This window comes from Mixophyes fleayi, chromosome 2, assembly GCF_038048845.1.
Source record: "Mixophyes fleayi isolate aMixFle1 chromosome 2, aMixFle1.hap1, whole genome shotgun sequence".
Classification (NCBI taxonomy): Eukaryota; Metazoa; Chordata; class Amphibia; order Anura; family Limnodynastidae; genus Mixophyes; species Mixophyes fleayi.
In genome coordinates this window covers 314,390,270-314,405,875 of record NC_134403.1, presented here as the reverse complement: position 1 = coordinate 314,405,875, position 15,606 = coordinate 314,390,270, and the positions used below count along the sequence as shown (strand labels likewise).

General features: G+C 38.9%; 1 protein-coding gene across 1 annotated transcript in view; it reads left to right on the top strand.

The window, feature by feature from the left end:
• The first annotated feature begins 979 nt into the window (after positions 1-979).
• RNF43 (ring finger protein 43) overlaps positions 980-15,606 on the top strand; it is a 38,614-nt gene continuing 23,987 nt past the window's right edge. The window contains exon 1 of the mRNA XM_075196607.1: positions 980-1,948. Within this exon, the coding sequence (XP_075052708.1) occupies positions 1,652-1,948 (297 nt within the window). The 5' untranslated portion in view covers positions 980-1,651. The remainder of the gene's footprint in view (positions 1,949-15,606) is intronic.

Below are 15,606 nucleotides of genomic sequence, written 5' to 3'. Positions count from 1 at the left end.
CCTAGTTACGGCTCTGAGCTAGGGCCTGCTGGGCACTTCACAAATCTGCCCCCGTTACCCCCCCCCCCCCTCGTGTCAGGCCTGCGCCTATCAGAACCAGCTCTAAAAAAAACCTGTAATTTTACTGGTGGTTTAATGTGTGGTTTTGAAAACCACAGATTCATAAAACGCAGTTTGTATACTTGTAATTTAAAAGCATTAGAATGATGTTTTCAAACTGTGTAAAGTTTAAAAACATGGAATTTTATGTGTGGTTTGGTCTTCAGTCAATTTTACAGCTGAAATATGTATTTAATATTGCCAAAATATCGTGCAGTTTATCAAACTTGCACTTTAGTAAATTTGCCACAAAATGTGCTAAATTCTGATCAGTTTTTAATTTGGATTGCTTGTAATTCTGGAACCACACATAAAAAATATATGGACAGTTTGGTCAGTAATACAACCAAAAAAATAGACAAATTTTTTTTATGTTTGGTCATCTTGAGTCTTAATCATGCAAATAGTTCTGTTTCGGTGACACCTTGCTGAAAGTTATGTTACTTATGATTTTACAGTGAGATCATTTGGCTGCCTTCAGCTATATTGGCAACCTCCCCTCTATAACAACATGGGTTTATAGCATACGGCAAAGCTAATACACTCTAGGCCCCTTTGGCAAGAGAAATTAAATCAGTTTGTCAGGGTGACTGCTCTGTGACCTTAGCTCACTCCAGTAAAGGGCAAGGGCTTACTGTGCTTGCAGTATGGAATTCAATGTAAAGCTATATATAAAAATGATACATGTATTATCTGCAAGCTGACAAGCACAGGCTTTCTGAACAACCCACATGCAGAGATCAAACAGGAGTAGCAGGCAGGGTAGCTGCCATCTGTTGGCCAGGCTGCAGAGGGAGTCTGGGAGCCAGCAGAACCGCATTCTCGAGTGGGGGGGAGGAGATTGCCTGCAGCTGCTCCACCCTCACTTTGTGTCAGCAGGTAGAAGCAGAGCAGCTATCCCAGGGGAAGGAGGGCTCAGTGCCTTGGGAACAGTCAATACTAAGAATGCGAGCTAGAGAAAAGTGCTAATCCTACCACAAGTTTTACAAAGGGATCCGCGCAGATGGGATTCTTATAGTCCACACATCAGTTTTTGAACTGAAGGACACTTTGTGCTGGATTCTACACACTGCTATGCTCGGATTGGCTCCTGTGGATGTGAGTGGAGCCAGAGGGGCCTGCAGTGTGTGCACTAGAGGAGGAGGGAACCTCGCCTGGCTACACACGGCCTCATCTACCTGTGCTTGCTAAACAGCACCCGTTGGACGTCAGCCGGCTAACCCCTGCATTAACCCCAGGGTGTGAGGGTGGCACCCACGCCAGGCAAGTGACACACACCGACACGGAGTTCGCTTTATCCGGCACTCCGTGTAGTTGGGAGTTGTGCCGCGAAGCTGTGGAGTGTCAGTGGGAGCTGTGCGTGAGGTTTCCACGGTAGGATGATGTTGCTGGACGTCTACAAGGGTGAGACTGAGCCGCCCTGGTTATATTAGGAGAGAACCAATGAATGGAGAGTGGGCAGTGAGTGGATTGTGACTCCACGCTGAACATCTTTTGAGGAATACGTGAATTCCAAGACTAAAGGCCCTGCTGCTGTCATGGATGGGGGTGCATGCGGTCCCCTGCCTTGGGGGTAGCTGCTGGCACGCAGGGTTCCTGGGACTGGCAGGCTGCGCTATGGATGCCTACTGCTGGCTGCAGTATGAGTAGAGCCCGGCTGCAGCTGGCATCCCACTGGCTGCTGCTTATGATAACTCTGCAGGCGACGCTGGCGGTCACTGAGCTAGTACATAATCAGAAAGCACGGATCGGGGTATACCCTCTGAAGATGGAGACGCAGAACTTCACCGTGGAAGGGGTGTTCGCTAAGGTGGCTGATGTCGGCTCTGCCGAGGGCACGCTGTTCCAGGTGAGTGGCCTCATGTGATAAGGCCTGCCAACCACAGTCAGATATGGCATTGCCCTCATGTTCTTACATGTTATCTACAACGTCAGGCCCAGAGTGAAGATGGTTTCAGGTTGTTTGTTTCATTGGTTGAGTTGTGATAACATATTTTTAAACAGGTGAGACCCATTATAATAACTATGTATAGTCTTGAAAACTAACCTTATTTTCAAAGACTGTAATGTAAAAATCTTAAGTGCTTGAGTACAGGTGACTGACACACTAAGCATTTGATTACTGAAGATGTGAACTGTCAGTGTTTCTGTTAATACATTTTACAGCAGTAGAGGTAGACCCAAGACATGTTGTGAATCTCTTTGATGTTCCAAATACTATTATACTAATATTTGTTTTCAGAACTATAACAATATCACTGCCTAACATGACACCTGCTCTAGAGATGATTTTTTTTTACAAACACTGGATAATAATATTATGATTATAGTTTATATAAGTGGCCAAAGCATGTGTAAATAGTAGTAACCGTAGGCGCCTTGTAAATAAATAGTACTAGTATTACCAATTAAAATACATGTACTGCATTTTTTTATGCATTGAAATAATTACAAATATCTTGGATTACAGTTTGTTTAAAATGCTGTACACATGACATGTCTACTACTCAGTGATAAACAATAAAACATATTTTAATCCTATAATTTCTATAATGAGGCGTAGAATTACTGATTATACAATTTACTAAAATAAAATTGTATGGTGAATGCAAGCTTTATAAAGTTGTACAAGTATCTCTTTGTTCCCTTTTTTGTGATTTTATATTTAATGTATGACGTTAAGATATCTAACTATATTCTCTCATTTGCACTTCCTGTGTAATTACAGTCACATAAAATTCAATTTGAATACATAGCATATTTTTTGATTGGTCAGTAATGTCACTTTTAGGGTCTAATAGGAGCAGTGGACACATCTATACTAGGTGTACAAAAACCAAACTAGTGCCAGCAGTAAATATGTATACCTTACAGACAATTGCTATTTATGCAGATGTGCTAGTTAAATTTAGACGACATACATGCATGAGATTAATTTAGATGTTCTGGGGTGAGCACGCATGTAGATGAAATCAATCACGGGGTTCTGCACCATTATCATCATTAGCTATTTATATAGCACTACTAATTCCGCAGCGCTGTACAGAGAACTCGTATCAGTCCCTGCCCCATTGGAGCTTACAGTCTAAATTCCCTAACATACACACACACTGACAGACAGAGAGAGACTAGGGTCAATTTGATAGCAGAAAATTAACCTACTAGTATGTTGTTTTTTTTTGGGAGTATGAGAGAAAACTGGAGCACACAGAGGAAACCCACGCAAACACGGGGAGAACTTATAAACTCCACACAGTTAAGGCCATGGTTGGAAATCGAACTCATGACCCCAGTGCTGTTAGACAGAAGTGCTAGCCACTGTTTTTTCTCCTTTTACCTAGTATTCATATGGTAATCTATTTACACATACCAATATAATTAGGTTAAAAATAGTGAAAATATAAGCATAAATGCCAAAAGTCATTTAGAATACATTCTCTTCTCTTATTAAATCGTATGGCTTATGGATTGATTCCCCACAAATGACCTGTGGCATAAAATAAGTCTGTGTGTTTGTGTGTATATTGCGCCATCTGATTAGATTTGTAGTTTCAACCACTTAGGATGAGGGAGGACTAGTGCACCTATATATTCTCTTTACACCAGATGAGTAATACATTGTACTGCAGTCTTATTTTGGGTGTCTGGCTGTGTTCAGGAAGTTGTAGTACATTGGGTTTAAGCTGTCCCCTTCACTTTTTGTCACAGCCGGGAAGGCGATAGTGTTGTAGGCAGGATCAATCTTTTGTTTACTCCCCTTCAAGATAATAAACTTAAATTCAAATTTGTCAGTCATATCTTAAACATTTATGAGAAAAATGAATAATAATCACATGTACTTAGTCCTGGAGCAAATAGCTGGTTAAGTCCTAAATAAGTATGCATCTTGAATATATAGTAGACAGATTGCTGCTGCTGGCATTTGTAGAATGCATTTGACAAATTCCAGCAGTGTTTCACAATCTGTGAGGTTTGTGGGTACCTTAATTGCATGTAAAGGTTGTGTACTGTGCACACGTGGAGATTTTTCCTGGCTCTGAAGCTTGAAAAGACTTCATTGCATTGGTGGGCGAGAATATTTATGCATGTTGAAAGAACTTGGCTGTAATATAAAAAGCTGGTAAATTGCAAGGTAGAATACTTGTTTTATCACTGACATACATTCTTTTATTATGTCATTAATATTACAACATGCATGAGGTGGGTAACTTCCCATTACCCAGTTCAGGGTGTCTGACAAGTTTCAATGCCAAGGAAAATATATTCATTTACAGAGCAATCTGATTTTTCAGCCATGCTTTTTAATGCAGTCTTTCCAAAGGCATTATTGAATTAAAAAAAAAATATGGATAAATGAAGCCACTGTACAAACACTGTTTGAAATGTGCAATGGATTTTTTTTTATTTTTTTTCAAAACAAATTCAATCTACTGTACCAATTCACTCCCTGTCCATTTTCAGCTATATTTCCAATTTTAGAACTGAATATCCATTTTGGTTTTGCAAAAAAATTATTAATCATTTACAAAAAATATAAGCTTCCTTTGGTTGTTCCTGCATTAGAAAAGAATGAAGGCCCATATAAATGGATTGGACTAAATCCATACACAATAGTACATTTAAAAATCAAGCAAGATAATAAGGCCTTTGTAAATAGTGCAGAGGTATTTTTGTCATATGATTAATACATGGATGTATTTTCATTATGTCTTCACAAGTACATACATTTTAAGTCTCTTCTCTACTTCTTGCTATATTAATGCTATTAATCTGTTCATGTTCTGATTTGGGCTCATTGTAATCTCTTATGATGGCAGATGCTTAGCACATATATTGTACTTCTATAATTCATTCATTGCTTGTTTAATTGAAACATTCAGTAACTCACTCATGTCCTTTGTGACACAGCTATTCATTCATATTGGTTTTTTATTAACCATTTTTCCCTAGTAGCACAGATAATTCTGCTTCTTTAGAAATATGATAGACAAGAATTAGGCCTCGCACAATATTTCCACTAAGTATGAAGAAGCCGTTGTATGTAAAAATATTGTTTTTTAACAACCCCTGAGATTGGTGTGCTGTGTCCCCACTGAGGCAAACACACACTCAAATGTGATTCATAAAATGTTATGTAGTAATAAACTTCACAATACATAATACAAATTTTTTTTACAGTGTACTCAAAGGGTTGGATCTCGGCATCCTGCTTAGTCCATGCCTACTGCCGGCTCAGCCCATGTAGCCAAGTTAGGATGATGAAGTAGATTAGAATCTCAACCCAACTTTTTCACCAGTCCGCTCCCTGGTTTTCCCCTGTACAAAGTGGAAAAATGGAACAAATATCATTTATTTTTAAAGATTTCTGGCAACTTTTAAAAAATGTTCAGTGGGGGTGATAAACAAGTATAAATGGTTATCATGCAAACATGGTAATAATAGCCACAATAATTAGATATCAGAACCATGACTGTGCGATGAGACAACTTATATCTTCTTACTCGTTGAGTGCTGTAGATGGTCCCTTTTTGCACGGTAGATCGACGTCTGTTGTGGTTGTTATGGTCTTATTAAATCCATTTGCAAAACTTTTTTTTTTTTCTTTCAGTAGGGTTGCAATTGTTTGTCATCTATTTCACCATAATCCGTTTATCTTCTGTAGCCTTCCTGTCAGTCTTATTCATGTGTGGTAATCCTTTCACAATACAATAACCTGGGGGCGTGATATAGTGGCAAGGCATAGGTATGCTATTGGGGCCAGACCTGGTATAAAAGCATTCTAAACTACTATAATGTGCATGGAGTATTCTGTCATTAGCGCTGGCTTCATAATTGTGTCTATTGGCTCCAGTATCCAGACCTGCTCAGAGAATGAGAACACATGTATTCTCTGCACATGTGCAGTTCCAAAAATCAGTACAGCCTAGACATTACCATTTGTAGGACAAATGTAATCTGTGCTGACACCCTAGTATACAAAGCCTAAAATGAGATGGCACAAAGGTAATTACATTTTAAAAGTCATCCTATTGATAAACCATAATTTGATGTTGGAGGCCATTGTATTTTTATGATGACTGACGGTTTCTCTTTAAGAAGCAGAACACAATGACAGGGATGTTCCATCTGAGGTTATCTGTTTATTTTAGGGTCACCAGTTGTCTATAAGGCATTGCGTGAGTTGGTTTAAATTGTATCCATCTCCTAAGATGTCTCAGTAATATCGGCTGCTTGGCTGAATATTGGTTGAGCCCACAACATGCCTGACATCACTGTCTGTAGGTGACTGCTCCATTTAAACTTTATATTTGCAGCTCTAAAAGTATGTGGAAACAATGGTTTAAACGCTTCTGAAACTTTAGATCAGGGGCAAAAAAATATTGTAAAATTCAGAAGCCAGTCTGTCAAATCTGTCATTTTCTGATTAGTCTTGGATTATTTTTGGTCCACAAATGAGGCAATTTGTTTGACACCATTGAACTTGTCCAACTTGCTTGTGTTACCTTCGAAGTGTGTTTAACTAATAACTGCAAAGTAGTAATAGACTGTTTTTATAACTGTCACTAATGTTGTCCATGTAGATGTTTAGCTTGTTGCTAATGGGAACAACGCACATGGAGATGTTTATGGTCCATATTGTCTTATTGAGTGTGGGCTCTCGATACATGCCATGACACACAATGGCCGTCTACATTGTGCTTACCTATAAAATGATCGGTTATGTCTGCCTTGACCATCAACATGAGTGTTGTAAATGACCTGGAACTTAAGAGCTTTTCAGACAGTAACACTAAAGAGGAAGAGTATTTGAACTAAACACTAAATATCAAAGTAGTAATTTCTAATTTAAAAAAACGTCTGCAGTGTCCAATCGGGTGCCACATTTTCTACACACCCCCAGCCTGGGCAGATTTCAATAATCTGTCCAAGGATGGCTGCTGATCCTAGTGGTCTCTTCTGTGACTGGTAGCTACCATCATTTAATGGCAATAGGAAACCCCACCAAAACACTAAGCAGGATACTTGTCAAAGAGCTGTGTTCTTCAGAATGGATTTTATTCTTAGTTTCTTTCTAAAAATATAAAAGGGAGAGGAAGAGGGGCACATGCCAATTCCTTGTCCAGTCATATAGTGGTTAAGCTTCAGACAGTTATCCTGGGTAGTGATAAGCAAATGATCACCCAGTGATGTTGGTTTCCTAAACGCTTTACCATATATCATTATGATTCAGACTGTTGTATGATGTCATTTGTGGCATTTTTATCCTGTGGCTGCAAATGCTGCTTTGCTAAGAAGTTTATAGACTTTCTTATTATGTGCACATCATGCTCCTCTTTCTACACAATGCCTATATATTGTCTGACATTTCGTACTGAATTAACAAGAGCACTGCCATGTCTTAGAACTAAACTTCAAAATTAAAAAAGTTAGTATAACTCCTCTAATTATTCCATGTATATGATTCAGCTGCACAATACACAGCTTTTGCTACATATTTTTGCCAAGCAGTGACTTTATGTACTATGGGGTCTATGCATCAGTGTAATGTGGTGCCACTAAATATGCTTGCAGCGATGCATATTTAAGCACTGCTCAAATGCCTCATGCCAGGGCTACTCTGGGAGCCCCGGCTAAGTGACACCTGAGGTTCGATTAGTGTTTCCTCTTTACTGGCAGCTTAGCGCTGCCGGTGAAAGGAGGTAGTACTGTGCTCATGCACACAGCACTTCCACTGTAACTGATTCTGGAATGGATTCTGCAAATCCAGAAGAGGCTTCAGCAGAATCCCATAGGAAATGACAGGTAACGCCATCCTGAGATGGCATTATTTATATTTATCTATATTACGATATTTGCCTAAACGGAGGAGATTTCTGAGACTTCTGCTACATGCAGCTGTTTTTCCTGGACTTCTCTTTCTGCCCCAGTGGAAAACCAGGAGAGGAGTTTCAATCCCAAACTGAAGTCAAGAGCTTGTGGCTTTTGATTGGTTGTTTACCTGCCTGATTCTCTGTCAAGATGGTGAGCAAAATTGATTTGCTGGTTCTGCACATGTTCTGCTATTATTTGATAACTCTGCTATCTCAGTGTTCCTGTTGTACACTTAATGTAAAAATGAGTGTAACAGTTCAATTAAGGTCTTATTGTTAAAGCAATCTCTGAATATATATTTTACTGAATACTTAAATTATAAATAGTATATTATTAAGGGCATGATTTTGTTTTCTTAGAACAATGCTCCCTCTTTATACCACCCTCCATTATAATAACACCCAATATATTATCTTCACAAGAATGTGTTAAAATATATTCATTCCAGTAAATGTCATTATCTAAGCCTAGAAACATTTTTTTTCTTTTGTGTTTATGCTGTCGTTTTTAAAAGGGCCCACTGTAATAATCATTTGTATAGCCATATCTATGGTAGTAGATATTTGTTTTGATCCCTTTTTACTGTAACTTTATAGGTTACACACACATTTCTGGACTGGGTGTGTTTGGGGTGTTGAGGAATGATCTAGCATAACATGGTTGATTATTCTCGCTTCTACAGTTCTCTAATGATTAAATGCTGCACAGATTAAGAACCCCACTCTGACATCTTTATTGTAAGAATGGCGTTCCAGTGGGGTTAAAGTGAGGGCAGAAAATTAGTAACTTATAAAACACTGTTTAAAGTAAATACAAATGTCACTACACGTCTAATAGGATTAATATTATTAGGAAACTCCTTTAAGCATTTGTAATCGGGATCACTGTATAGCTCTAAACATGGCAAGAGACTGGAGTATTCATTTTACAAACAGGTCTGCTGTACTTAATTTGGTGTAATCATCGTTTTGGACAACACTGTGTACTGTAACAAATTTAAACCAAGCTTAATGTCCTGCGACTATATACACCTACAAAGCATTTCATTTGTCTGCTTTGTACTACATTAGAAACATTTTATTTTCACTAAGCCATGTTTTTGCTGCTAATGAACATGACATGGTAGAATGAACAGAATCTAAGTGGTTTGATTTTGTCCCAGCAAACAGACTTCCAAAAGTAATCACTCTCCCATCACATAATTCCAGAACGACTTTATCTGCAATGTCAAAACGAAGAGCACATTCCACACGCATATTAATTGGACAACGTCCCTGAAAAATAACTGTGTTACATGACAGCTGTGACTTGTTCCCCACTTATGATCCTGTCGATTGTTTGTATACAGAGCGCACAACCACTGGGCAGCATGGACATTCTACATAGTACTTTCTTGTTTTGATTTTTGGGTGCATCACTAACTAGTTTCTGAAGGTTATTAAGTTTTATGACCAATAACCGTAAATACTAAACCTGGGTCATTGTAGGAAACCTTTTCAGCTCTTTGATCTCCGTGTACAAACTTCCTGTGTAAAATATCCAGTTCCTTCACAGTGGGGATTATTTACTAACATTTGGAGTTGAGAACAAATCCAGCTAAAGGGTGCAAATGTGCCCCTGGGCAAACCACGTTCCAATGCAACTTTTTTTTATATATCGCAGGCAGAGAAATTATATATATATATCCTTTTTTTTTTTTTTATGGTTAACTTTATGGTTTAGAGTCGTTAGGAAGCGTCCGCTTCCCAACTCTAAATCTGTCTACACATTTTAATGTGTCCTCACTGCAGCGCATCATGGTCTTGCCCAGGTGCAAAGTTAGATTTACTTAGTCAAAATGATACCCAATAAGTCCAATAATTCTCCAAGTAATCCATAGGCAATTAGTTTTCGATTCATCTAGTGCCAGTTGGGCTAATGACAAATGATTGACTTGGGTTACTGCACACTTACATTTTTGCATTTTGTCTGCAAACTGTGTATTGCTTGAAATATGAAGTGTTTCAGTAATGTGGTCTTATGAATGTAAATGTTAAACCTATAGAAATGGCAACAAGGTGCAATTTAGGGATCATGGCATGCTAGCCATTTGTTCTTTGTACCTATATCTTTAGCCCCCTTTGCCAGTACAATTCAAAACAGATTAGGGAGCTTCATCCACTGTAGCTTTGTAGATATATATACTAGGTGGCAATTACAGCAGTATATGGTAAATTAGGAAAATTCTTATTTGATTTGTCAGAGGCCAGTTGGATGAATGGTTCACGTCAAATGTCATCACGTGGTATTTTCATGTTGGGGTGGTACCCTCTTTCCATAATGTCCTTGTGGAATAATGTTTAGCCACATAGGTTGCGAATGACCTCATGAGGCGCTTTCAATATATAGGAGGCACGCAGCACTGGTCTACTATGGCAAGTGTGGGCTAAAAACCCCCACAAAATATAAGAGCCCATCAGACAAATTTTAGAATTGAATTTTAACATTCATCAGTCAGGGAAAATTTTTACTCTTTGATATCCATAGGTGATACACAGTAGAACATTTTTAGTCACAATAACTGACTTGCCTTTGGGGTTTTCCAAACCCTGTATACAGGTATCTTAGCCCTAAAATATGAAATGCATACATTAACTTCTCTAACATTAAGCCCTTTTTTTTACAATATGTAGAATACAAGCGCTGCAATCCCTAGGTCTTCAAGACACTGTTCTATCCTGGTTCTCATCCTACCTCTCTAATCGCTCTTTCTTTCACTGTTAATTTCTCTGGGGCCACCTCTGCTCCACTTCCTTTTTCAGTTGGAGTACCACAAGGCTCAGTCCTAGGTCCTCTGCTGTTCTCTATCTATATCGCTTCCCTTGAAAAGCTAATAAGTTCCTTTGAATTTCAGTATCATATCTATGCGGATGATACCCAAATTTATCTATCCTCTCCTGATCTCTCGACATCTGTGTTGTCCCGTGTAACTGATTGTCTTTCTGCCATTTCATCTTGGATGTCCTCTCACCAACTCAAACTTAATCTTTCTAAAACAGAGTTAATAATATTTCCACCCACCAACAAGAGCATACCTGACATTTATCTCTGTTGATAACATGACCATAAATCCCACCCCACAAGCTCGCTGCCTAGGTGTAATCCTCGACTCACACCTATCATTTGTTCCCCACATTGACTTTATATCTAAATCATGTTGCATACATCTAAAAAACATTTCCAGAATTCGCACATATCTCACACAAGACACTGCAATAACTTTGATTCATGCACTTATCATCTCCCGCATTGACTATTGCAATTCCCTCCTTACTGGTCTTCCCCAAAACAGACTTAAACCCCTACAATCTATTTTGCGCGCAGCGGCAAGATTGATTTTCGCAAATCATTATTCCTCTGCTGAATCACTCTGTATGTCTCTACACTGGTTGCCTGTTTTCTACTGAATCCAATACAAAATACTTTTACTAACCTACAATGCCATCAACAAAGCTGCACCAACATACATCTCCTCTCTTGTCTCAGAATATCTCCAAACTCGGCAACTCCGTTCTACACAAGATCTGCCTCTCTCATCCACCCTCATTAGATCCTCCCATTCCCGGTTACAGGACTTTTTTTGGACTGCACCCATTCTATGGAATTATCTCCCTCGCACAATAAGACTCTCCTCTGGTCTACAAACTTTCAAGCGTTCTCTGAAAACCCACCTCTTCAGACAAGCTTATAATATTCCTCAACCACCCTCTTAACCTCACTACATTACCCTATTACCACCCGTTACACAATTTCACACAAGACAACTACCCCCTGACCAACATTGTTTTGTGACAGGGTCATTTAGCTTATGAGTCACTTTTACCTTTGCAGTCTGGCTGGGCCGAAATGCAAAATGTAGACTTAACCTCATGTATCAAGCTCCCATTGTCCCATAGATTGCAAGCTTGCGAGCAGGGCCTTTTCACATCTTTGTCTGTTTTACTCAGTTTATTAGTTTACTGTTTTTGTCCCCAATTGAAATGCGCAACGGAATATGTTGGCGCTATATAAATAACTGATGATGATGATGAGATGTCCTGTACCAGAGACCAGCCACCTTGTGTAGTGGTTACATCTCTAAGCATGATAGCGTGGAGAATTTTGATGGCAAATTGCTCTCTGCCAGATTGTCGAGCGTAAGTTGTATGATCAAAATGACTGCCCCAGTGGGTTTGCTATTTGAAGAGCACTTAGCTTTAACAGCTTCTGCAGTGTTTCCCAACTCCAGTCCTCAAGGCCAGGTATTAAGGATACTTGTGCTTGAGTACAGGTGATTTAACTAGTGCCTCAGTCATATCGATTCAAGTATGGATGTCTGAAACCCTGGACTGTTAGGGGTGACCTTGAGGACTGGAATTGGGAAGCGATAGTTAGTATTTAACTATTGGTGCTACCAGCAAAACAACTTGACTTTTTTCTGAAATAAATGGGCAGGCTTCCAATCTAAAAATAATATAAAATGTCTCTGAAACTGATCAGTGTTGTCTGAATTTCCTCCACATGTTTTATTTTATTTTTTTCTTTTCTTATATTCAGTCTTTGTGTTAGTGTTCGGTGGTCTCTCGTATTTTCACACACCTGTTTTAACTTCTAGCGTGTCAAATCCATTCGAAACGGAATTCAGTTTTATGTTGACAAGTTTTTGAGGTAGAACTCTGTCAAAGGTGTAAGAACATGCTGGGTGTTGTAATTCTAACTGTTACTTGCTTCTGCTAAAAAACAATGACAATCTTTAATATACAATAATTTGTGCATCAGCTGACTTAATTTAACCACTTTTACATAGCTGAATCCATGCAGAACACACAGATGTTATACACAAATGCCTGCTAAGGATCTTCAGTCTTCAAATTGTAAACCAACAAAATTGTGCATTCCTCAAAGTTCGGACCTTAAAGAGAGAGTCATGTCCATTATAAGACGACTACAAATCCTCATGTTAGTTGCCCAACACATCTGACATATTAAATTACATACTGTGCCTCTCCAGCTGTTGGAGAAACTACAAGTCCCAGCATGTCATGCTAGCCCAAAGCTGATACAGCTGGAGATCCACAAGTTACTTGAGCCAGCTATTAATACAGACATATTACATACAGGGACATGTAACAGAATGTAAAGATGACCCTGTCCAGATAAACTTACAATCTAACAGGTGGGTGGGGAACATTTGGTACATAAGGTAGAGGAATAACAGATTTAGCTGTGGTGCAAAATGTGGCTACTGCAGTGTTATTAGGTCATTTGCATATGCCCTAATTAGTAAATAGGAACATAGGTATTTAGTGCCTGAGGTGGGCCCTGTAAAACAATGATCTGAAGGAGTTAAAGCTTTAGCCTGTGCTTTGGTTGAGTGCTAATGGGGGTACTTTGTAGGGCAGAGTCCAGTCACATGCTCTTACAGCCTGACCTAGCTCAGTGTTGTGGTTATATTGTACATCAGGAATGGTCATTGGTGTAATATGAGGTGCCAGCTTTAATGTACACGGCTGCAGTTTACTTTGTGAATGAGAAAATATCTTCAGCTGCTACACTTTTGGCAGTTTTTATATAGTGCCAACTATATAGACTGATATGAATGAGTTCTCTGTACAATGCAGCGGAATTAGTGGCGCTATATAAATAGATGATGATGATGATATACATACCTGGATAATGACAACAGTGGAAAATAAATATACCACAGTACATTAGAGAAGTGTTCGTTTTTTTGTGTGTTTTTGTTTTTTTCCTTACTCCAGCATATTCTCCTCCTTTCCCATATTACCCAGTATCTACATGAGTAATAACTAGTAACCGCTACATTGTAGAACAGCGACACGTTTCACAGGTCTGGGGCCGTTGATTACAGCTGCCATTCATTTTTCACATAGTAGTTTGTGTGTATGTGATACACTCCAGTTGTAAAATCACTGTACTCAGTACATTATGACTCTTTCTCCTCTTTCAGATAAACAGGTTGTAAATGGGTGTATATAGTGACAATTGTGCTTTGTTTGGGAGCATTGCTGTGGAGTGCTATGTAGTTTTCTCTGTTGCTAATAGGTAATCTTTTTATGCCTCTTGATTTTTCATGAAAGACAAAGCTGATAGTGTTATCATAGTTGACATGAGAAAGTTGACTTACAACTTGAGATGTATGGTCATTTAGGAGCAGAACTGGGATACAAGGTGTAATTTCCTTTAGTGACTTTCAGTCGATATATGTGTACATAAAAACCAATAAACCAGAAAATATATACTATACTTTGTTTCTACCCCACCCCATCTTCCGGTAAGTAAACAATCTGGTATCCTCAAGGCCTTGCTTACATTCCTAGTGCTATCAGCCAGTTCTACCTCTTATTCCATGAAAATATACCCTGTGTATACCCTACACAGCTAACAAAAGGCAACAACCCTTTGGCCAAAATTGCTGTGTGACTGATCATATAGCCCACTCAGCCCACCTTTGCATACTAGCTGGACCATTATGCAATATAATGTAGCACTTACTCTTGTGTATCAAACTCCCACTGTCCCATAGATTGTAACCTTACCTCTGTCAGTATGTATTACCCAGTATTGTTTTATTACTGTTTTTTTCCTAATTGTAAAGTGCTATGGAAGTTGCTGGCACTATATGAATAAATGTTAATGATCACGAGGGGGAGAACTGATCGCAGGGCTTCTGATTGGTGTTCCAGCTAACCCCCTCTCCTTTTCCCTTCTTGGTTTTCAGCTGGGGCTGTGTGAAGCTGCATGTAGCAGCCCCCAGGGCTGCAGCTAGGGGTTAGCACATTTTATTTTTCCAATAGGTGCTAGTGCATCTTTTATATACTGTTTATTTTCACATTAAGTGTGAATGTAAAGGATATGAATCCTCGGCCTTTCTTACCCACACTTGGTTCACATTTACATGTGTGAATAAATGTGTTACATGGTGTTTTAAAATAAGTGTTTAATTTGGTGGGTTTTGATTCCACTCTAAGGGGAAATATTGAATACATTCTTTTGTTGTCATTTTCTAAGGAAAATAGCCAGAGAACCTGTTCCTACATTTCTCATTTTCCTTCCTAGACCCCGACTGCTACCCTGTGATATTACAGTATGTAATATACTTGAGTCTGACAAAACTGTTCTGTGTTCTCCCCAGAAAATTTTGTCAGCCTGGTGGCATTAAAAATGAGTTGGGTGGGGTTGTAATTCTTTGCTATAATAATGAAAAAATGTTGGAGGGTATTCCCCACACCTGCCAGGACTAGTCAGACTGGTGGTCAGTGGTCTAACATACACTGCTGGCTGTAGTGCTCACATAGTGCCTGTTCTAATAGAACAATGGTTTATACTATTATAATAGAACTCTGCTGGGCTTCAAGAGCCGGGTGACAAGTAAAAACACTGCTGCTGGGGTGCAATAGGCCTATATATAGTATGGGAGCACCTCCTTTCCAGTGTATAATTTCTATATTTTTTGAGTGTGTATGTGGTATATATTTGCTTTGAAACAAGTACTTTAAAATCACCCTTAGGACAACAGTATGGCTAGAGAAAAAACTAGTTGGAGAAGCAGGGCACAGAAAAATATGCAACCTTATGAATTGCGATTTCATTTGT